At 43.0% G+C, this 22774-nt stretch overlaps 1 protein-coding gene across 2 annotated transcripts; it reads right to left on the reverse strand.

The window, feature by feature from the left end:
- Nucleotides 1-2170: 2170 nt before the first annotated feature.
- On the reverse strand, nt 2171-18780 carry LAPTM4A (lysosomal protein transmembrane 4 alpha). Of its 2 annotated transcripts, none has more exons than XM_081157066.1 (7): nt 18168-18780; nt 9500-9620; nt 7070-7146; nt 6845-6967; nt 4417-4512; nt 3821-3919; nt 2171-2766 (listed from the first exon to the last, which is right to left on the reverse strand). In XM_081157066.1, the coding sequence occupies exons 1-7, from the start codon at nt 18276-18278 to the stop codon at nt 2692-2694; spliced, it is 702 nt and encodes a 233-aa protein (XP_081013192.1). In that variant the 5' UTR covers nt 18279-18780; the 3' UTR covers nt 2171-2691. The 2 variants fall into 2 exon arrangements, with proteins under 2 accessions (XP_081013192.1, XP_081013193.1); XM_081157067.1 differs by lacking the exon at nt 18168-18780 and adding an exon at nt 17139-17682.
- Nucleotides 18781-22774: the final 3994 nt, after the last annotated feature.

Consider the following 22774-nt stretch of genomic DNA (forward strand, 5'->3'; position numbering starts at 1 on the left):
AGCAGCATGAACAGCAGCGCTTTCATCCCGGGGCAAACATCTGCAAACACTCCTGGGCTTGCAGGGGGAGTATGTTACCGGAATAGAAAGTCCCGCTCCCGAGCCCCGCGCCCGCAGGCGGCGCGGCCCGCGCCCAGGCCCCGGGCGCCTCTGGCCTGGCGGGCGGGGTCCTTGGCTTCGTGCGGGTGTTCAGGACCCGGTCTTCTCAGAGGTTTATTAAAGCTGGAGACAGTGAAACAAATGGCGGGCTTAAGATAGACTAGGCCAGCCCGGCCGGCGTGGCTCAGCGGGTGAGCGTCGACCTGGGATCCAGGCGATCGGGGTTCGATTCCCCGTCAGGGCACATGCTGGGGTTGCGGGTTCGATCAATGACTCTCATCATTGATGTTTCTCTCTCTCTCCCTCTTTCCTCTCTCTGAAATCAATAAAGATATAAAATTTAAAAAAGACGAGGCCAAATCACAGCAACAGGAGTGAGCCCGCCCAGTCTGCCCAGACTCAGGAACTTAAGTCCATTAGGAGAAAAGGAATTTTCCAGGGAGCCCTGCTGGGAGGGAGGAGGAGTAAAGGGTGGACCTGTTTCGGGTACACGCGGACTTCAGGAGACCTGCCCGCTCTGCCTGAGGACACCAGCCAGGCTTCTACACCCGGGCAACTTTTGAGCTGGATCCTAAAACGTGACAATGATATGAATTCCAAAATCCTTTGTGGTCTCCCTACTTCCAGACTTTTGCCCTTTAAAATCCACACTCCACACAGTAACCTAAAATTGCTGCTTCTCAAACCCTGCACCTTCATTCCCAAGACAATCCAAACTACCTGACCCCACCATATTGCAGGCTCCAGAAGGGCCCACAGGTGGCCAGGAGACATGAAAAAAACGCTCAAGGTCATCATCAGAGATGCAAATGAAACTGCAGTATCGCCTCTCACAGGCTGGAATGGCTCTCACAGGAAATCGAGTGCTGGGGGAAACCCTCCTGGGGCGCTGTTGGCGAGAATGCCGACTGGCACAGCCACTGTGGAAAACAGTAGGAAGTTTCCTCAAAAAATTAAAAATGGGCCCTAGCCAGTTTGGCTCAGTGGTTAGAGCATCGGTCTGCCGACTGAAGGGTCCTGGGTTTGATTCCAGCCAAGGGCATGTACCTCAGCTGCAGGCTCAATCCCTGGCCCTGGTCAGGGCACATGTGGGAGGCAACCAATCTATGTCCCTACGTCGCTGTAAGGAAAAAAAAAAAAAAGCCGGGCGGGGTGGTGTCCTTACCTTTCGCGACAGCAGGGATGGACTTGACTATTATGCTAAGCGAAATCAGCCAGTCAGAGAAAGGTAAATACCATAGTATCTCACTTACATGTGGAATCTAAGGAGCAAAATAAATTGAACCAGAACCAGAGGCGTGGATACCTAGGACAGACAGCTGTCCGGAGGGGGAAGGGGGGACTGGAGGGAAGGTGAAAGAATTAGCCATAACATATATACATAACACAAGGGACCAGACAAGTGTGGAGACAGCCAGAGGGAAAGGGGCTGGGGTAGGCGGGAGTGGGCAAAAGGGGGGATGGGACTGAAAGAGGCTTTGCTGGGGACGCTGGACTTGTGCAGAGGAGGTTTTATTGAGTTGTACACTTGAAATCTGTATGGTTTTGCAAACCAATGTCACTCCAACAAATTCAATTAAAAATGTCAAATACACTTGTCTATATGCCAGATGAGCATAAGGTCACCACTGTGGCCTTCTCAGCAAGACACAAAGTGGAATCTTTTCAGGAGAAAATCATTGTTGTGGGGTCCATAAGCTGCAGTTCACTTCTGCTTTCTCTGCTTTCTCTTTGGTTCCCCTCTGGAGGGCAGATGATACATTTTAACATAAACTGTTCTTGATGAACACATTACCTAACTAAATGATCTCAATAGAAAAGCATAGCTTGCCCCACTACGCACATAATTTTTCTATCAAACCATTTATGGCCTATGATTCAAGTAATACCTTCCCTGTAACTTTAAATTAATACTTCAGAGTCACGAGATTAAAGAAATGCTTTCTGATCAAAAGTCGAGCATTACAGTCTCAAAGTATAAAAAACCATGGCAGTCTAGAGCTTATTATAATGAAAGATGTTAGACTTTATCTACAAAAAAGGGTAATAGACTTCTTAAAAATGACAACAGTAAATTTTAAGAAATTTATTAAAGCATCTTATCACAAAATGGAAACATACAAATTAGACACATGCAACCGTCATCTCCCAGTCGTTAACATGTGATATATTGTTCCTGTTTACATAGCTCAAAACTTCAGATCTTATACCTAATTCACTCACCCTGAATACTGTATTCATTCCTCCTGAAAGTATCCAGGGCAGCAAATAACCAAAATGCAAAGGAAGTGCAAAGTTAAAAAAAGACAATGTGTAGAGCACACCCTTCCCACCCCCTAAATAAGGCAAACAATGGCACTTTGCTCTTGCTGCTTAACCTAGATTGTCTTCAAAAACTACTAAAATATAAGACTTAACCAAAAAATCTTTTAATAGATGTCCAAAAAGCTTGTTAGTGTCTGAAAATAAATGCTTACACAAAAGAAAATGGAGTTTATATCAAATGAGTCTGAAGAGCCCTGTGTTGCAGCATTCTGTAAATAAACAAGACAAGAAGCTGGTATAGGGTTTATTGACAAAGGCAGAATGTCTTCAGGCCGGTATGTAAGGAGGTGGTGGCTCTTTTTCAGGCATCTTCACTGCCATTTCATAGGTTGGCAAAACATACTGAAGAGAGAGAAAAATTGCATCAGACTTAATTCTCCATTAAATCCTACTTGGAATAATTCCGCTTTCAGATGTTATATCCTAAAAAGGGACATACAAACCCAGAGAGAAGAGCTGAAGAAATTGTTAGCTAAGTAGTTCCTGAGAGGAGATGACTAGTCACCTGGGACTTTACATGCAGGTGAGACATCTGATCCAAGACTACTGGAGGGATGGAGAAATGGAGGGAAGGAGGGATGGACGGAAGGGCAGAATTCTGCTTCTCAACTGACCCTGAGGGGCTATCAAAACACCTCGACAGGAAGCATGTGCCCTGCTCTTCCTGCCCCAACCACGTGACTGATAAAGTACCAACTACACCTCAGGTAGCTGCAGGTCCAGATGAAGGGCCCCAGTGGATCATGCTAAAGGAAGCCTCCAATAAGATGCTGGATCCTGAATTATTCATCATCATCCACAAAGGATCGGGTCCTTATTGCTTCTAGGGTAAAGGGCACATCTATGTAGGACAGCAGCATTCTAACCTATCTGACTCCACGTGTGACAGGCTGACCCTACACAGGTCAAATATATTCTACATGTTGAAAACCTGGAAAGAGCAGGGTAGCATCTAGAGGGCCCCGAGAGGTAAGCATCCCCTAAAAGACTCATGGAGCCCATCGATTCATCTCCCCACAGAAAATCAGCTTCTCCTTTGGACCATATGCATGTGTTTTGAAAGCAACACAACTGATGGTACCTTCATCCTCAAAAGTTCCAGAAGCCACAAGCCTGGCAGGAGTCACATTGATGTTTCCTGCCTAATCTCCCCTCACAATGCAAAACTCTTGGAAACCACTTATGAATGAAACCAAGCAGCCAAACTGAATGAGACTAGCCGCACAGGCTGTCTCCCGCCCATGTACCCAGGATCCCAACTGGGAAATGCTCCACGTTGTGGATTTAGGCTCTTCACACCCTAAACCACAGTCATGGCACTGAAGAGGAAGTCAAGACCAGGTTCTTGAGATCAATAATGGTTAGCGAAATTCTAATAAATTGGAAGGTCACTCACCTGTGGAGGTGCTTCGAAGGCAGGGTACACAGCAATCTCTGGGGTGTTTCTGTTGTTGATGTATTTATAGCAGTTCCAAACGCAGTTGATCAGATAAGCCTAAGAATACAAACAAAACTTAGGGATGCAAGAGCTCAACAGACAACCTGTTCTAAAAGAAGGGGACTTGACAATGCTTTCCCCACAATTCTCTACGGAGAAACTGACATGCACCAGCCAGGTCCTATCTCTACTTGCTCTCACTTAAATGTCGCAAGTTTTATTATCATTTTACAGAAGAACCTGAGTTGGGGTAGCAGGTCTGATAATCACTGTCCTGCAGAAGAAATTCTGTTTCTGAACCTTCATAATTTTAACAGGTTCTCCATCCAAATCATGAACCACGTCTAAAAACATAATGCTCCTTACTTACTAAGTATCCTGGCATTTCCAACCACTCTGCAAACAAGAGGGAGGACAAGTCCCTAAAAGCTCTACTCCTGTGTATAAATCAACACTGTCACTTACTGGGAACTGCAGGGAGCTAAGGCACAAGGAGGTGCAGATGGACAGTGTCGCAGTCTGACTGACACCCAAACACGGAGCCAGCAACTCACCTTGAAAATGATGAACGAGACAAAGAACATAAGGACGATGAACAGCAGGCAGCTGGAGTCCAACGCGAGGAGGTCGTCTTTATAGGGAAAATCCGGCTAGAAAAAGGGGGGGAAAGGCAGAGCAGAGAGGTGTCCAGGGCAGTGAAACTATTCTGTATGATACAATGATGAATACATCATTACGCATGTGTCCCAATCTACAGAATGTAAACCAAAAATGAACCCTAAACGTAAACTATGGCTTTTAGGTGATACTGACATCTTAGGCTCACAGCCGTAACAGATGAACCACTGTGGTTTGGGATGTGGACAGTGAGAGAGGTTTTGGGGGCGGGGTAGGGGATATGTGAGAACTCTACTTTCTGTTCAATTTTGCTGTGAACCTAAAACTGCTCCAAAAAATAAAGTTTATTAAACGCACACACACACTTGTAATTCAGCCATAACACTTGCACTCTGTGATAACCTAAAGAGCATGGTACAAATACATACAAAACGCACCAAAGTCAGAACTGATATTCTAATAAAAACTTATAAACAATTTAATTCAAAGTACTTTAAAGTCTCATCATTAATGCATGTTACTGATCAGTTGAAAGACATGTGTTTGCATACTCAGAATATCCCTAAGAGTCTAAACTGAGCTCACTTTCTTTCTTTTCACTATTTTTAACATCTTTCTGGCATTTGGAAAAACACTCTCCTACAGAGAACTCCCAATTTGTCCCTGGGCGACTGAGTTGCTAAGTCAAGAAGTGCTGATATTTATCTAAATTCTACGGGCCATTTAGTTCTACCTAGGGAAAAGAGTTTATCTAAAGCCAATCATCAGCCTCAATGCTCATTAGGAGGGGGCAAAGAGAAGGCATGCCCCTGGCCCTAGCCAGTGTGGCTCGGTTGACTGGGCGTCATCCCATGCACTGAAGGGTTGCCAGTTGGATCCCAGGTCAGGGCACATGCCCAGGTTTCTGGCTTGATTCCCAGTGGGGGTGTGTGCAGGAGGCAGCTGAATGATATTTCACTATTTCACTCTCACATCAATGTCAATGTCTCTCCCTCCCTCCCTCCTCTCTCTCTAAAAACCAATAATAAAAAAGGCATGCCCCTGATTATAAAGCCAGGCAAGATTATATGATTTACTGCAGACACACTATGTCCTACTGAGAAGAATCAGCTATATTTATTCAAATATTTAGCATTTGCTGTGTGCAAGGCAATGAACTAGGCTCAAGAAGAGGGGTATTACAGAACAGTTAAGGATTTACAAACTGGCCGACAGAGAGAGACCATCTGAATACAACAGAGATACCAATGAGGTCTGTAAAAGGGGTAGTAAAAGTTTCATTTTCACGGCTTCCTATGTAGCTCACTTAATTGCTTTAAACTTGTATGCTTTTAATGGAAATGCCAACACAAATAATCTCACATTTTCATAACAAAGCAGCACAGAGAAATCTCAAAGGTCCTTAAAGAAGAAAGATCCACACACCAACCACATACTAAGTGTCCTCTTGGGACAAAACTATTCTTTAAGCCTCATCTACATAAAAAGGACAAGCACACTGTGGGACCAGCACGTGGGGGAGGCTACGATTCAGTCAGGAGCCTTGCAATTTTTCAGCCTGCAAGAACACTATCAGGGAGAACTGGGTTTAGAGAGCTGCTGACCAGGCCACAGGCCCTGCGCCCGGCCCCTCCTCTCCAGCCCCCCACATGCTGCTACCCTCCCACTCCTCTGTGCACCAGCCACCAGCGTCACCTTCTAGTCCCTGGCACAGACCAGGTCCCTTCCTGCTTCAAGGGGTCTCTGCCCTGGAACATTTTCTTGTACTTATCTTCATTGCTACTTGAGTTAAATCTCGCTTCCCAGCAGCAGCTGATACCTGTGTGATACTCACAGAGCAGCCTACAATTTCCCGTCACAGCTCTTATCACAATTTTAATTCAGTAACTGCCAATTTTCTGATTCCTTCACTAGAAAGTTAGTTCTCCTGATATATCCCTAGGATCTAGCAGCACGCCTTGCACATAAGAAGCAACCAGCAAATGTTTTTTATGAATGAACAATAAATTTGGTGGTATACAAAATGGATTAGGCAGAAAATCTGAAAGTGGGGAGAAAATTAACAGTCAAATTATTATACTTTTAGTTTACTCAAAACAAAATTTGAACTACTATTTAAATTCTATAAGAACCACTTTTAGAGACTTCTAATACTGGATTATCCAAATGGTATGGTAAGAACATACTCTATTTTCATCTTACAGGTTTCAACATGGTAGTTAAGAGTAGTATTACTATTTTTAAACACTTTAAAAAAAAATAGGGTCGGTTAAAATAAAAATAGTATCTAAAAAGCTGACTCAGAATTTCAATTTAAATATTTTACTTAAAATGGAAAAAAGTTTGATTAGCATAGACACTTACTAATTGATCCAGATATTCTTTGATTCTCGGCAAGTAAGTGAGAGAACTGATAGCAACCAGGCAACTGAGGACGAAGTCAAAGAGCCGGTAACAGAAGAATGGAATAAGCCAGCCCACTTGATACTGAAGAAAAAAGGAACAACCGCAAAAGCACATTGCATAAATGAAATCACACAGTACGTTCAGTAAGGTCAAACTCCAAAAGTTGAAAAATAGGATACTTACAGAAATTGCTCCATACACCAGCATGGAACTGATTATAAACATAAGAACAGAGACGGCAAAAAGAACACAGGCATTATCTAAGAAAACAAAAACCAAAATCGAATTAAGCTACTACACAAAAAGGACAGAATTCTTCATGACAAAGTAACCCTTTAGAGCAGCTTCCAAACGTCAAAGTATTTTCAAGATTGGCTATGAAAAAAATCTACGTCCAAGAGGGTAAAAAAAAATCTGCCTCAGCATTAAGTAATGAAGCTTAAGCAATTCGTACCTTTGTTTCTTGTTTGTTAAACTGCTACAACTCACTGACACTAAGGACAGCACATGGGCCAGGTACCCTGCCAGGGAGACAAATCTCTGCCCAGAGTCTAAAATATGCAAGCAGATAATTATAATCCGGTGTGGCAAGCGCTACAACAAAAGCAGAAACAATTAGCGTTGCCTGGACAATCAGGAAAAAAATATAAAAGAAATAACACAAGTTGGGTCTTGTGAGATGAGCAGAGTTCATCTGAAGGGAAAGGCTGACATTTGCTTAAAAGACGTGTATTAAACACAGAGTGCTATAGATGCCCCCTCTTGCCTTAGACAAAATACATAATCTGAAATTCAAGGTTGTCCATTAATCCCTTCTTCCCCATCCCAACACCCAAACTCACTGGTCCACATTCCTTCACCTTGGCTTCTCCACTATATACAGGTCTGTTTTCTTCTTTGTTTCTCAAATCTTTCTCAGAGATTGTTCCTTTTCTCTACATTAATCCATGTTCACTAATTTTCTCACAAAACACCCAAGTAATTTCAAAAAATACTAAAACCACACTTGACTTGTTAAGTTTCTTACCACAAATCTTACAATATAGGGACCTCAGGTTTACTCACCAACATCAGGAACCTCTTTTAGGGGACCCATTCCCAAGGTCAGGATAAATAAGGGTAAATTCATACTTGAAAAACAGCTTGCATATGTTGCAAAAGTATTTCAGATATTTAACTGATTAAAAACTAATCACAAACCTCATTATTTAAAACTGATCATTAGGGCTGACAATCAGAAACCAAATTGCCATTATAATATTGGCTCTGGAAAAGTCTAATTTCAGCTTTCAACGAAACACAGACTGCCACGTGACCAAGAACTATGTATTTTTATATTCTCTCAACAACAAGGGCTCTTGTAGAATTAAAAAAAAATAAAAATTTGACAATAAACACATCTGCTTCTCTCGACAGCGGTTACAATACTCATGCTTTATGCAATAAATTTGTGACCACCCCTGTAGCTCTGTCCAAGGCTGGAAGCCTGTTATACAGACATACAGGAGTCCCAATAACTGTACATCTTTTTCTACACCTTGATTTTAAGAGAAACACACATGACCAGGAAACAGGCTGACATGAGGTTCAGTAATATTTTTTACAGCCTAGCTCAAGTTTTATTTATTGTTCTATCATGGTTTTTAAATAAAAATAGACAACTCAAAAAAACAACAAAACCAAAAAAAATGCCAGAAGGGATGTTTCTAATATGTTCTTGGTAGTTCTTCTATCACATTTGACAACAAAATTAAAGGATTATCCTATATCTTTGAAAAGACAACAAGGAGGCTCATTAAAAAAAAAAAACAAAAAAAAACACTTCAGAAAACAAAGTGTGAACAATTGTTAGTGTTTTCATACAACATATGACAGATGCCCACAAAACACTACCTGGCTCCTAGAAACAGAAATTAGCCCTGTGGACAATGAATCATTTGAATTAACAATAATATTTTTTTTAAAACAATTCATAAATGGATCAGAGCAGGTCATAAATGTAACGAAGCACAGAACTTTATAATAAAAGCTAGTAATTCTAAAAACAATCAAGATCCTGTAATAATATAAATATAACAACATATACAAGTAAGCTGGGAACATTCTTCTGAAATAAATTAAAAAAAAAAAAAATTCAACATACAGAAATTATTCTCACTGAAAAGCCTGAGGCATAATTTTCTGCTCAAATATTAAATTTCTAACATAACTTATAATAATAATATAAAATTCTGACTACCATTTTTCTGCACCTGAACTGTAAAGGAAGATAAATGATGAAAAAGCAAACCTTCCATTCTCTACTACACTTGTCAGCTGACCTTCAAAGGCTCAGTCTTCTTGTAATTCTTTCTCTCTGATCACCACAGCACCAAACAGGAGTCAAAGTATACAACATCAGTTTCTCAAAAATCTTCTAGTAGTCCACTACACATTTTCTGCCTAGAAATGCTCAATTATGATCCTCAGTGAGTATCTTTGAAAAACTCTTACAAAACACTTTTGTGCCTCAGCAAGTAGAATAACTTGAACATAATTTAACTAATCATCTTCTAAATAACAAGTATCTGTGTGTATGTAATTAGCAGGAGATATTTTCAACTAAAAACATACCTGCCATTCTCTCAGATGAATAGTAATTGCCAATGACTTCATACTGAATGTTGACAGACGGCATTGAGTTTGGATGAGTTACCTCCACAGTCAGCAAAATTGCCATCAACAGGTTTACCACCTATGAAAGACATTTTATCAATTATATTATTAATCAGGAAGCAGTCTTCAGCACAATCTTTAGATGTCTTCCCAAATTCAAAATTGTTTTTAGTTGAAGATAAAAAATCGGAGACTACCTGTGAGATAAAATAATATGCAACACTATTCTAAGAATAGTTTTAAAATAAGTATTTCAGAAAGTATAAACTTACTTGTTTCTGAGAAAAGACGACTGACTGGTTTGATCCAATACAACAGAATAAATGACATGTGCGGGATCACTACAAATTGCTCATTTCCGAGTGATGCCTTTATGTACTGGGTTTTGAAGAAGCTAGTTCATGCAATATCTTACACCACAGGTAAGTATAAAAGCCATTGGGTAAACATACAATGGTCCATCAGGTAAACCTGAAACCCCTCCTCAGTATCTCCTATCCAGTGACGGAGAACTTTTGCTCTAGCTTTAAAGACTTTCTAAGATTTTGACTATGCCATTTAACTTTCACCTACTAGTCTATTCTACCCTTTGAGACAATCTGACCCCCTGCAGAATAAGTGCTCCTCTAACACCTAAGGTCAGCTGACAGGTGCCTCCAAATATGTCCTTTCCAGAATAAACAGGTACTTAAACCGCTTCTCTCACTAGCATATTGCCCGGCTACCTCACTAATTCCGCTTTGCTCTCCTCTATACACATGCCCGTTTGTTGGGCGTACTATTAAAATGAGCTAAGGCCCTGGGCGGTGTGGCTCGGTTGGTTGGGCGTCATCCTAGCACCAACAGGTTGCCAGTTCCATTCCTGGTCAGGGCACATGCCTGGGTTGCAGGCTCGATCCCTGGTAGGGGGTGTGCAGGGGGCAGCAGTCGATCAATGTTTTGCTCTGACACTGCTGTTTCTCTCTCCCTTCCTCTAAAAAAAAAAATATTTAAAATGAGCTAAGATGGGCTGGAGAGAACACGTGGGGTCTCAGTTCCCACATCCTAGCTAACAAATTTCACTTAATGCAGCCTGAAATCTCACTGGTCTCCTAAATTTTTCTTTTTCACACTTGACCCCACTTAACTACCACCTGGACCTGTTTAGCTGCATTCAGAGGCCCAAGCATAAGCCCTCATATATCTGCAACAGAATTTCATCTTATCCACTCTGGCCTGTCAAGATTTTTTTCAATCTAGATTTTTGACACCCTACAGATTTCCTATCTATAATAAGCATGTAATCAGTATTTCCATCTAAGTTACTAGCAAGAGGAGAGGGCGAGGAAAAGCTGCCAGAGGCTACCCTCTTCCCGATAATAAAAAACCTATGAATAAAATCCTTTACCTGATCCAGAGAAAACTCTAGACACAATTATCTGATAAGTTTTCCTAGGGGGTTGGGGGGGGGGGTAAAACTCCATTTAAAAAGGAAATATTTGTGCCTCTAGTTTTGGGTCCCTGCAGTATCCCAGGAGGCACCACTTCCTTCAAGTGCTCAAAAGGGTACTACTGTTAACGATTTCATAGAGAAACCTCACCTAGAATTGGAGTTAGGCTTCCATATCTCAAGCTCACAGAACCTGTCCTCATTTTGAAAATCCGAACATTTGATAGTTGGAATGTTTGAGCCTTAAACCAACTACTACGTTGCTCTTTCCTGTCCACCTGAATGATAAATAAGTTTTACCGTGGCCTACATTTTCCTGGAGGTGTTTATCAGTCCACGGCATTACACAATCTCTAAGAAAAGAAGCCCAAGTTTTTATCTTCAAATAAGGTAGGCTAGGTGATCTAAACAATGTTTCAAAATCAAATACACAAGCGACTAATATTTCTGAAAATATACTATGTATAAAATATACTGAAATATTACTTCACTTAAGTGGATTAAATATTACTAAAGTCCATTTGCAGACGGGAAAACTAAGTTTCAAAAAAGCAAAATTTTCTGTAAGTTCACTGAGCTGGTAACAGATGCAGCTAGGACACGATCTCTTTAAGACAGTCTGCGTCTCAGCACCACATGATTACTTACAACCTTTCCTAAGCAACTCCTGTTTTGAGGTCTTTCCAAAAGAAACTATTATCTAAGGCTAGAAAACATTTATACTTCACTCTCCAAATAAATGTTCAATAACATGCCTTTTCCTTGCACTGCTCGAAGGCAAGGTACTTTTTCAACTCCTGAAAGGCCTTACCAGGGAAAATCATATTTGCAAGATGGCTCCCAATTGAAGGCTGATTTTTTGACAGTTCATTTTCATTGCAATGGGTGTGCCCAGTGAATATGGTGCAAAAGTATGAGTTAATATGATCATGTGGGCTAATTATTGAGCAATCAGAAATGTCTACTGAAGTTATAGATTCTGTTCAAGGAAATAAACTTGGAATCAATTTAGCAAAACTCTTTGCTAAAAACAATATAGTCATAGTTAAACAGCTCTGCACAGAAAACCACTCTCATGTCAAGAAAAACATGCAAACTCAATTACTAATTAAGGACATGACACACCCAAAGTACTTAGAAGTTTAATTTTGCCTTTTTTAATATTTTTATCACATACAGGATTTATAAAAATGTCTTCCTTCTCTTCCACTTATAAAGTCGGAATCGTCCACTATTAACTTCTAGTATTAATGATGCCTCAAATTTCATTTCCGTGAGTCACCCCCGCCGCTGAATAACAAAAAGAATCATAAGTCTAATCCAACGGAGCGAGAAATGGTAAAACAAGTGTCAGTGCTACTTCATTAAAAGCTCACAATTTTCAAATCTTCACCGAGCTCATTAGACTCCATTAAATCACCATATTTCATTAGAACCCCAACTTACATTTTAAAATACTGATCTGGAAAACCCATCCTGTGACCTTAAAGATTCACCACTGCAAACCCATCCTATGTTCAAATACAGACCCTGCCCAGCTGGCGTGGCTCAGCAGGACCTAGGATCTGGGAGATCGAGGTTCAATTCCTGGTCAGGGTACAGGGCTTGATCCCTGGTCGGGGGCGTACAGGAGGCAGTGAATCAATGACTCATCATTGATGTTTCTCTCTCTCTCCCTTCCTCTCTCTGAAATCAATAAAGATATATTAAAATCTGTATCTATATCTATAGACCCTGTACTATTCACTTCCAATTTCAGTTGATAGTTCTAAGTTCCATGTAGCATTTTTCAAAAAATACATAAAATTAATTTTAGTCTTGCGATATAAAATTTCTCTGAAAATAGCAAATATGTACAATTCCAGAATTCTGTTCCCAATTCATTTTTCCCTTTATTGTACTTAACAAAGAAAATCAACAAAAATGTAATTAAAGTAATTCCTTTCTAAACCTGGTATTATGGAGAGGTCTAGAATGCAGCAGCTATGCAAATATGTTAATGTCGTGGGAAATGGAAGCAAGGCTCAATGTGCAAGTGGTACTATAAATTTAGTGGGTGAAGCAATATGGTTTGCATTATTTTTGAAAGCCTTCTGCACACCTTATATATGCAAACAAACAATAACAAAAGCCAGATTATTAGATTTCATTTGTGACAAAGAAACAGTATTAGGTCCACAGAAGCAGCAGGCCTTGGGAGAGTAATTCCTCTTTGCTTTTTCATTTCATTGCCACACCCAGCCCAGAAGATCCTTCTGTGGACTGTTTTTATTATTACTCTTTACTTTTCCCACAGCATATTTTGCCACAATCCAGTATCTGTAGAGACTATAATTAAAACAATGTATTTTCTTCAGGGCATCCCAATAAGCAACTCATAGGCAAAGAAGGGGGGATCCACAGAGCGCCAAATATAGGTCTACAACTCCCCAAGTCAGCAAAGAATGGTCATCAGATAAAGATTAAAATTAACTATTTTTAAATTTTTAACTAGTGGAGGGATTAAGCAAAAACTAACGAACCAACCAACAAACCTCACAGACTGACAACAGGATGGTGATTACCAGAGGGAAAGGGGAGTCGAGGGAGGTAAGAGAAGGTAAAGTGGGAATGGTGATGGAAGACTTGACTTGGGGCGGTGAACACAATACAATATACAGGTGATGTGTTATAGAACTGTACACCAGAAACCTGTATAATTTATTAACCAATGTCACCCCAATAAATTCAATAAAAAATAACAGGAAAAAATACGAAAAATGTTATATATATAAAACTTAAGTCATAATAAATGTATAGTATATGTATATGTTTTTGTTGTTTCTTACCTTATGTGCAGTTACAAATGAGTCCTGTTTTTTGTAGGAAACAATTCATTTAACAAACGTCTACTGAGTACTCCAAATTAGTAAGTCAGTGATCATACACATTTTATAGAGTAAAACATACCACCTTCCTCCTTCAGGAAGGACATCTTTTGTGGTGAGAAAGGTTTTTAAAAAGATGATTACAGCCCGGCCGGGCATGGCTCAGCGGGTTGAGCGTCGACCTAGGATCCAGGCAATCGGGGGTTTGATTCCCGTTCGGGGGTTTGATTCCCGGTCAGGGCACATGCCCGGGTTACGGGCTCGATCCCCAGTTGGGGAGGTGCGCAGGAGGCGGCCGGTCAATGACTCTCTCATCATTGATGTTTCTCCCTCTCCCTCTCCTTTCCTCTCTCTGAAATCAATAGAGATATATTTTTAAAAAATGATTATACTAATGAGTAATAAGTAGTATTTAAAAGTACACTTAAGAGATATGCAGAAAAGGTACACAGTGAGAAAAGCAGATCCCTCTGGCTGGAAAGCAAGGGGAGTTTCCACCAAGAACATTTGAGGAAACCCTTAAAAAATTAACCAAAATTGGCAAAATGTTAATGGTTGAAGCTGGGTGATGAGTAAACGGGGGATTTTTATACTATTTCACTATTTTTGGATATTTGAAATTTTCCTTCACAAAGTGTTTTTTAAGAGTTGGGGGAAGAACAACATTTCAGGGAAAAGAAATAGCACAGAACAATGTGTTTGAGGAAAGGTGCTAACTTTGAAATACAAATGTGCTATACTCACGTAAAGGAGTCAGGAGTGAGGGCCGGAAAGGAATACAGCTTGAAGAAACCTCTCTTCACTTCTCTCCCAGCTACGTGACTTTAGATCAGTTATGTTTGAGACACTCATGAAAATTAGCTATACATTAAAAAGACAACAGGGTTCACCCTTTCCCAGAGAAAGGTGGATAATTTCAAAGTAAATTCTGTTGTCAAATGAAAAAATACTAGCCATACATTAAATCTTTCTAAGACCTAAAACTATTCCAAATACTCAAAATGCACTCTTATAGTACACCATTAACAATGAAGGAGGACACCTCCTGCAGAATTTTAAGCCCATTTTCAATCAATCAATAAACATTACATGGTAAATACACCACATAGGAAACTATTATTTAAAATAATCTGTCTTCAAATTCTTTAATAAATGATATAGAAAACAACTGTAGAAATGCCACAGTTTATTTATTTTTTTAAAATATATCTTTATTGATTTCAGAGAGAGGAAAGGAGAGGGAGAGAGAGAGCTAGAAACATCAATGATGAGAGAGTCATTGATCGGCTGCAGCCCGCAACCCGGGCATGTGCCCTGACCGGGAATCGAACCCTGATTGCCTGGATCCTAGGTCGACGCTTAACCGCTGAGCCATGCCCGGCTGGGCAGAAATGCCACAATTTAAATGAGCTCATTCTGAAATTTCATATATTACTTAACCAACTGTTATGTCAGACATGCTTCATTCAAATCTAAAATGCCAAAGGCTAACACTTCAAGGCCTGATGCCTATAACTGGCTCTGCTTCTCTATATCCTACTGCACTATTTAGTACCATACAATTAATACTTTAGTATATAGTGTTACAGTCACCTTAACTCTAGACCAGCAGGTACACTTGCTAGAAAGCAATGACACTGTATCAGATACAAAGTCACTGATAGGGCTCTGGGCCCAGGAGGGAGGGCTGCATCTCTAGGTTCCAAACAGTACAGAGGCAACCTAACGAGAATCACAAGTACTCTCCCAGCTGGAACAGAGGCGCGTATCATGACAAGATAGCTAGAGAGGGAAGTGACTTTCCACCTCACTCGCTCCCATATTTTTTCTCCGTCCTTAGTAAAGGAGCGCCTGGCAACAAAATGCAGTTAGGACAAATCCTTTGTTTAGAGATACTGTATTACACTTTTCTCTAATCGCTCTTGTTTTCTAAATGTTATATGCCTGTAACCAACAAAACCAATGGCCTTGTCCAGTCCTTAATCTGGTTAGAATCTGATCACGTTTCCCTCCTCCCTTGTTAATATATCCTAACTTCCACGTTTGTATATGTGCTCCAAAGTTCTTTGTAATACCATGAAAATCTTGAGGGCAGATGCCATGTTCAAGCCAAGAAACATTTGAGAGCCTCTATGTGGCCTGTAATAAGAATACAAAAGATCAATGGCAATGGTCCCAGTGATTTATTCTTTTTGTATGCCCATCGCAGACTTTTCTACTGTAGTCAAATCTCTTAAGATTAACTGATTTAAGCCGTTTATAACGTTCTATTAACCAGAAAAGTCCAAGCAAAGTAAGAACAGCTATGGCTGAAGCATGGGAAAAGGGAGATACGTGAAATGTTTCCACATCAAGTGCTTCCAGGGGGGAAGAGATTTAAACTCCTGGCTCCCTATTTTGGAAGAATGCATTCTGAGTTTTGCTGTTTATAATTCCCACTTTTCCCTGGTTGCGGGTTCGATCCCCAGTCAGGGCACATATAAGAATCAACCAATGAAGGCATAAATAAGTGCAACAAACAGATGCTTCTTTCTCTCTTCTCATTCTCTTTCTCCCCCCACCCCTCTTGCTTACGCTCTTAAAAAAAAAAAAAATCAGCCCGGCCGGGTGTTGCTCAGCGGTTGAGCATCGACCTAGGATCCAGGTGATAGGGGTTCGATTCCCGGTCAGGGCACATGCCCAGGTCGTGGGCTCAATCAATGACTCTCTCATCATTGATGTTTCTGTCTCTCTCCCTCTCCTTTCCTCTCTCTGAAATCAATAAAGATATATTTTTTTAAAAAATTAATAATTAATGAATTTTTTAAAATCTGCTCTGGAAAGAAAAACAGCCAATTACATTCAGATGGCTGAAATTGGGATGGTGGTTATTTCTTCTGGAGAAGTTGGAAATCCTTTGTTCTCGTAACGGAGGCAAGTCAGCGAGAAGAAAAAGAGGGAGTTTGCAGGCCAGGGCCCCAGGCTGCTGGACACTCCCCCGCCGGAGCCGAGGGAAAAGCCGTCCTGGGGGGACGGGGGGGGGAGGGGGGCGCAGGAAGGGGCCTGGGGACGCGAGGGGTCTGAACGACTCCTTTAGGGGAACAAAGGCAGAGCTCGGGGCAAACAGTGTGATGTCACTATCCCAGTAGTATATTCAGAGGTTTCTTAACATAAAAGTACAGGAAATGATACTTAGAAACAAACAAATAACCCAGCACACTCAAGCTTTGTTGTTGTTCCTAATGATCCCCAATGAAGCAAGGCTGTAAAAAAACAGGGCGCTGGGGATCAGACCGGGGGCGGGGGGCGCGCCAAACGCTACCTGCCTAAGTGAAGGTGCCTCTCGTCGGGCGTGTCCCCCAACAGCCCGGCTCCGGGCACTGGGCGGGGAAGTAACGAGACGGCGAGAGGCCGAAGCGCCGTCTGCGACAAAGCGCTCCCCGTTTTAAACCTAAGTCGTCAGGAACGAGGCCACAGCTCCCCGCACTATGAACACAGGAAATCACCAAGTCTTCAGGGAAAGCGGCCAAGTCTACAACGAAAGTTTCTCGAGGCCTCTGTCAAGTAACCACAACCTAAAACCACCTCAACAAAACCCCATTATGTGGAATCGCAGGCAAGTCGGCTCCCAAGCGCGCACGGGCCGGAGGCGCGTAAATCACGGGGGGTCGCTAGCGAGCGCCGTCGGGAGCCACGCGGCCACCGGCCTCGCCGGGCCTTAGTCCAGGGACAGGCTCTCGGATTTAAATTTAAAAAATGTCTCTTCCAAGCGCGGAACGCGGTCTGGCCCGCACGGCACCCGCCGCGCGCAGGGTGGCGCAGCTGCGGGGCGGGTGGAGCGCGGGGCCCGGCCCGGCCCCGCCTCCGAGCGAGGCCCTCCCGCGAGGGCACCTCCGGGCCGCGGCGGCCGGGGCCGGGGCGGCGTCGCCAGCGGGGGTCCCGTCCCCCCTCCCGTCCCCCCCCCTCCCCGGCGGGACCTGCCCGGCGCCCAGGCTGCGCGGACGCGGGCGGCTCCCGAGCGTCCCGTCCGGGAGAAAACGCCAGGAGGGGGAGGGGCCGAGACCCGGGATTTCCCGAGCTTCCCACCGACACGCAGCGCCTCCTCCCCTCCCCTCCCCCGCCGCGCTCCACCGGGAACCACCCCCCAGCCCCACCCACCCCGCTCCGACTCGGGCAGTCTCCTCCCCGAAGTCGGGGCGCCCTAAAAAGCAGCTCCCCTCGGCCCCGCCACCCCACCCAACACCCCGTTTCAGGTCCCTCCCCTCCCGGCGAGCGCTCGCCTCCCCTCAGCCGGGCCCCCCGCTCATGCGCACTCCCCCCGGGCCCCAGCCTCCCGCCCGCCGCTCCTCACCATGTACCAGGTCCCCAGGATGATCGTCCCGGTGCGGACATGGCAACAGCCGCAGCACCGGGTGCTGTAGAAGAGGTCGCTGCGGCTCCGCTTGAAAGTCATGGACACCATTGGGAACCCCGCGGGCCTCGTTCTCGGTCGGGCCCTGACAAAAGCTTTCCGCCCAACGGAAGAACGCAGCTGGCTCTGTCACTGCGTCCAAACCCGAACGACGCGTCTCCCCGCCCGCCCCCGTCCGGGCCCCAGCCAGCCTCTCCGCACCTGCGCACTGAGCGCCGAGCGCGGCTCCCCCGCGACCTCGGGCTACCCCTCTCCCCCACCTTCCCCCTCACACAGACCAATGGAGGAGCGGAAAGCTGGGCGGGCTCGGCCCCTGATTGGGACAACTTGGAGATTGACAAGACGTCTCGCCCAATCAGTCGTCACGCCGCAGCTCGCCTCGGCTCTTAGGGGAGGGGAGGGGCTGGCTCAGAGGCCTGCGGCTAGTGGGGTTGGGTGTAGCCCGGTAGGTCACCATCTCCGAGACGAGAGCGTCAGGAAAAGAGGCTTTTACTAGGAAAGGGGACAGAGGGGATGGGTAGCTGGCGGAAAGGGCCCAAGGACATTTCTGAGTGACGTCATTGCCACGTACTGACTCCGAGGCGTAAGGGGAGGGCAGCGGCTCACGTGACCTCTGCCCGCAGCTCATTATTGGGCTGGCCGGGGCGGGGCCTGTGGTGGGCGGGGCCTGTGGTGGGCGGGGCCAGCCCCGGTCCTTGGGCTCCCCCTTTGCTGCGGCGGGAATTGATTTCCTGGGGCGGGGGGCGGTATTTGGTTCCTCGTGTCCCTCGCCCGACCCCTGCCAAAGGCAGCTAAGGGCAAGTGGGCGGAGGAGAATACAAGGAAGATGAAGAGGGAGCAGTAAGGTGCTGGGTGTTACAGACCACCAGCGTGATTGTTTTTCTTGCCTACTAAAATGTAAATTTTGGGAAAGCAGAAACTTTGTTTCCTTCCGCAGGAGTGAAAAAGTCGTCCCGGGACAGTTCTCGTTTGGCTGAGACTTGAGCCGACCTGGGAGGCCACCACTAGGCCAAGCAGGAGCACGTCACTCTTAATGGCTTTGGACAGTTCTCCGCTTACCAGGGAGTAGCTGTAATAATCCCCCCTAAGAAAAATCACGTGGCCTTACTGTGTTTAACATAAGAAATCATTCAAACCTGTGAAGAATTTTTGTGAGTTTATTTAAGACAAACGGTTGACAACTGCAGGGAAACCAAAACCTCTGGGGGGGTTGAGATGATGCTCCAGAGAGAGGCGGTTTTGCTCCCCTTTTTACAGATTTCAGTCAAAGGGGGAGACGTGAGTTACTTGAAATCCCTTGATGATAGATTAGGGAGGTGGGAGAAAGTAAAGCGGGGAAACCTCTGGGATTGGTTAAAAAGTAAAATGATAGACACTTCTTTTAGGTATAGGTGGGTGCGGGATAGTTAACAGTCAACAGTTAACAAGATATCAATAACAATGAGGATTCCTGGTCTCTGCCCGGGCGCAGTGAGGGCCGGAAAAAGGGGAAATTACTTTGTTTTGCAAAGGCTTGTGTTAGGTATGTTATCGCCGCTGCAAAAGACAACCACAGGCTTAGTTAAGGTGAAAATTAACCTTTGTTAGGGAAAAATACTGCCTTAGCATTGGCTACCAACCGTAAACTGCTTATGTTTAAAAAGTTTTCATTTCAGACCATCCTTTGTGGTTATTTTAGGTCTCTTAGTTTGCAAGGCTGCCACACAGGCCTGCCTGAGCGTTTCAGATTTAGTATGTGGCCCCTTTTCTTCCATACATGGATCACTTTGTTTCTTTTGAATCATTTCTTCCTTACAACAACTGTATAAGGCAGCTACTTTTATAGTATTTAACTCCACAGAGAAGTTATATTACATGCCCAAGCTTATGAGGCCAGTATATGTCAGAACTGAGATTAAAACCTACCATGCAAGTGGTTTCCAAGCTTTGCTGCATATTGGACTCGCCTGAGGATATTAAGAAAGCACTGATACCTGGCTGCTACCCTCAGACATTCTGATTTAGTTGTTACGGAGTAAGACCTGGGCATGGGAACTTTTTAAAGCTCTCTAGGTTATTCTAATGTGCAGCATTGTTATTGTCTTGATATAAAATGTGGCAGAGAAAAATAAATACAATACAATCAAATAAAAAAGAATAGAAAGATAGGATGGGGGAAAGTTAACTGGTTTCTCTAAAAGCCAAAATCAATCCATATTCTAAATCAGATGTCTTTGCCCTGGCCGGCTTGGCTCAGTGGTTAGAGCATCGGCCCTCGGACAGAAGGGTCCTGGGTTTGATTCTGGCCAAGGGCTCGTACCTCAGTTGCAGGCTCGATTCCTGGCCTGGCCCGTTGGGAAGCAACCAATCATTGTGTCTCTCTCTCTCTCTGTTCCACTCTCTCTGAAAAGCAATGGAAAAAATATCCTCGGGTAAGGATTAAATAAAAAAAATAAATCAGGTGTATTTTAGGGCATCAGATCAGCTATTGAGGTTGGCTTTGCCTGTGCTGAGACTACTCCAGGAAAGGGACCAGGGAACTGTGGTTAAATGTAAATGACTAGAGAGCATATATAGCTGTGGATTAAGGGGGGAAATATGATTATGGAGTTTTGTCTGGATAATTTTCATCTAATATATGCACCATTTTTGAAGAAAATAATTTTAAGATACTGTTAGCAAACAGCTTGTCCTTTTTTATTGGAGAGTGGGCAATATTTTTAGAAGAAAATAACTTGGGAACAAACATCCACAGCAAAAAAACAATTAGTGAGCTCTTTAAGTGGCATAGTTTAACCTACTTTTCTCTCTTAAATAATGGCGTAGTCTTTATTCACATTAGTTTAGCAAATTTTTGAGGATTTATTATATACCATGTGATGGGACACAAGAAGGAACACAACAGGCCTGTGTCACTCCTGGTAGTTTTTATAGCCTAGGAGGGGGAAAGCTAGCTGCTGTCACAGGGTAATAAGGTGCTAGGAGCACTGAAGAAGACTCAACCGATCAGGGCAGGCTCCCTGGAGGAAGTGACACCTAAGCTGATAGCAGAAGGAAACTAGAAGAGAAAGGGTGAGCTGAGGCAGAGGAAGTAGTATGGAAAAGTGTGGAAAGGGAGGAAAGAGGGGGGGTGTTTGTGTGGCAGATCCCGTGCCTGCCCTGCCAGGAACTGCATTTCCCTGTGTCCCTTAGTGGCTATAGGAATAGTCATTACCAATGAAATGTGACCAGAAATGAAATGTATTACAACTGGGTCAGGACTTTCAGGATTTGAGAACGGAACTATCTGCTTTTTTCACACCACCGTTTTTACTTGAAAGCAGACAACTGACTGGCAAATATTAAAATTCACACATGCGTATTTGGCATTCAGTTTCTTGAAAACAAATGAAATGAAGCCCTGTCCTAATTGGAATATTTGTTGCCAATGATAAAATTGGGCTTTCAAAGGAAAAAAATAGAGAAAAATTACATTGAGATTTTTTTCTGATGAAAATGGAGGTGAAATAAACTGATTTTGTTTTTAGGCTGTTTAATTTGAATATCTGCATAACTCAGTGAACCGTTTCCCAGGTAACCAATGCATAATGTTACAAAACCATGCACAGTAAAAGAACCAGTCAAAAAACAAGGTGGGCCTGGCCAGGCGTGGCTCAGCGGTTGAGCATCGACCTAGGACCCAGGCGATCAGGGTTTGATTCCCGGTCAGGGCACATGCCCGGGTTGCGGGCTCAATCAATGACTCTCTCATCATTGATGTCCTCTCTCTCTCTCCCCCTCTCCTTTCCTCTCTCTGAAATCAATATAAATATTAAAAAAAAAAAAAAAAAAACAAGGTGGGCCACTAGTGTTGAATGTAACAGTATGAAAAGTTCATTGACATGGCTTCATATTCTGCATTGTAACTGGCCTTCAAGGGATTACCACTCACTAAATTTTAGTGGAGAATCAAAGAATAGCCACAAATATCTAAAAGGGCTATTAAAATACTCCTCCTTTTTCCAACTACTATCTGTGTACTGCTAAATTTTCTTTGTATATTTCAACCAAAAGAACATATCACAACAGATTGAACGTAAAAGCCGATGTGAGAATCCAGCTGTTCCTTTCCAGCCAAACATAAGATTTTCATATAAATATAAACAAATGCCACTCTTCTTATTACTTTTGTTAAATTTTAGAAAACATATTCTCCTAAGATTATGTTATGTTAACATATAATGGATTTATTATTGGTATTTAAAAATCAATAAATATTTTTAAATTATCTCAATTTTAATTTCTAATATGATAACTATTAACAGCTATAACACATATAAATAAAAGCTCTTTGGTGTCCTCCGTAATTTTTAGAACTGTGAAGCGTTCTGAGACCAAAAAGTTTGAGAACCACTAACCTAAGCCTTCTAACCACCACAGTAGACAATGGTTACTGATATTCGAAGTGGAGACTTGGATGTACTAAGAGCAGCCTTCAGCAGGTTTTTTGTTTTTTTTTTAACAGGAGAGGAAAATGAATTTAAGATTTTTAAAATTCTTAATACTGTGGGTTTATACAATTCTCACAT

This window comes from Miniopterus schreibersii, assembly GCF_964146895.1.
Source record: "Miniopterus schreibersii genome assembly, chromosome: 13".
In the NCBI taxonomy this organism is placed as follows: Eukaryota; Metazoa; Chordata; class Mammalia; order Chiroptera; family Miniopteridae; genus Miniopterus; species Miniopterus schreibersii.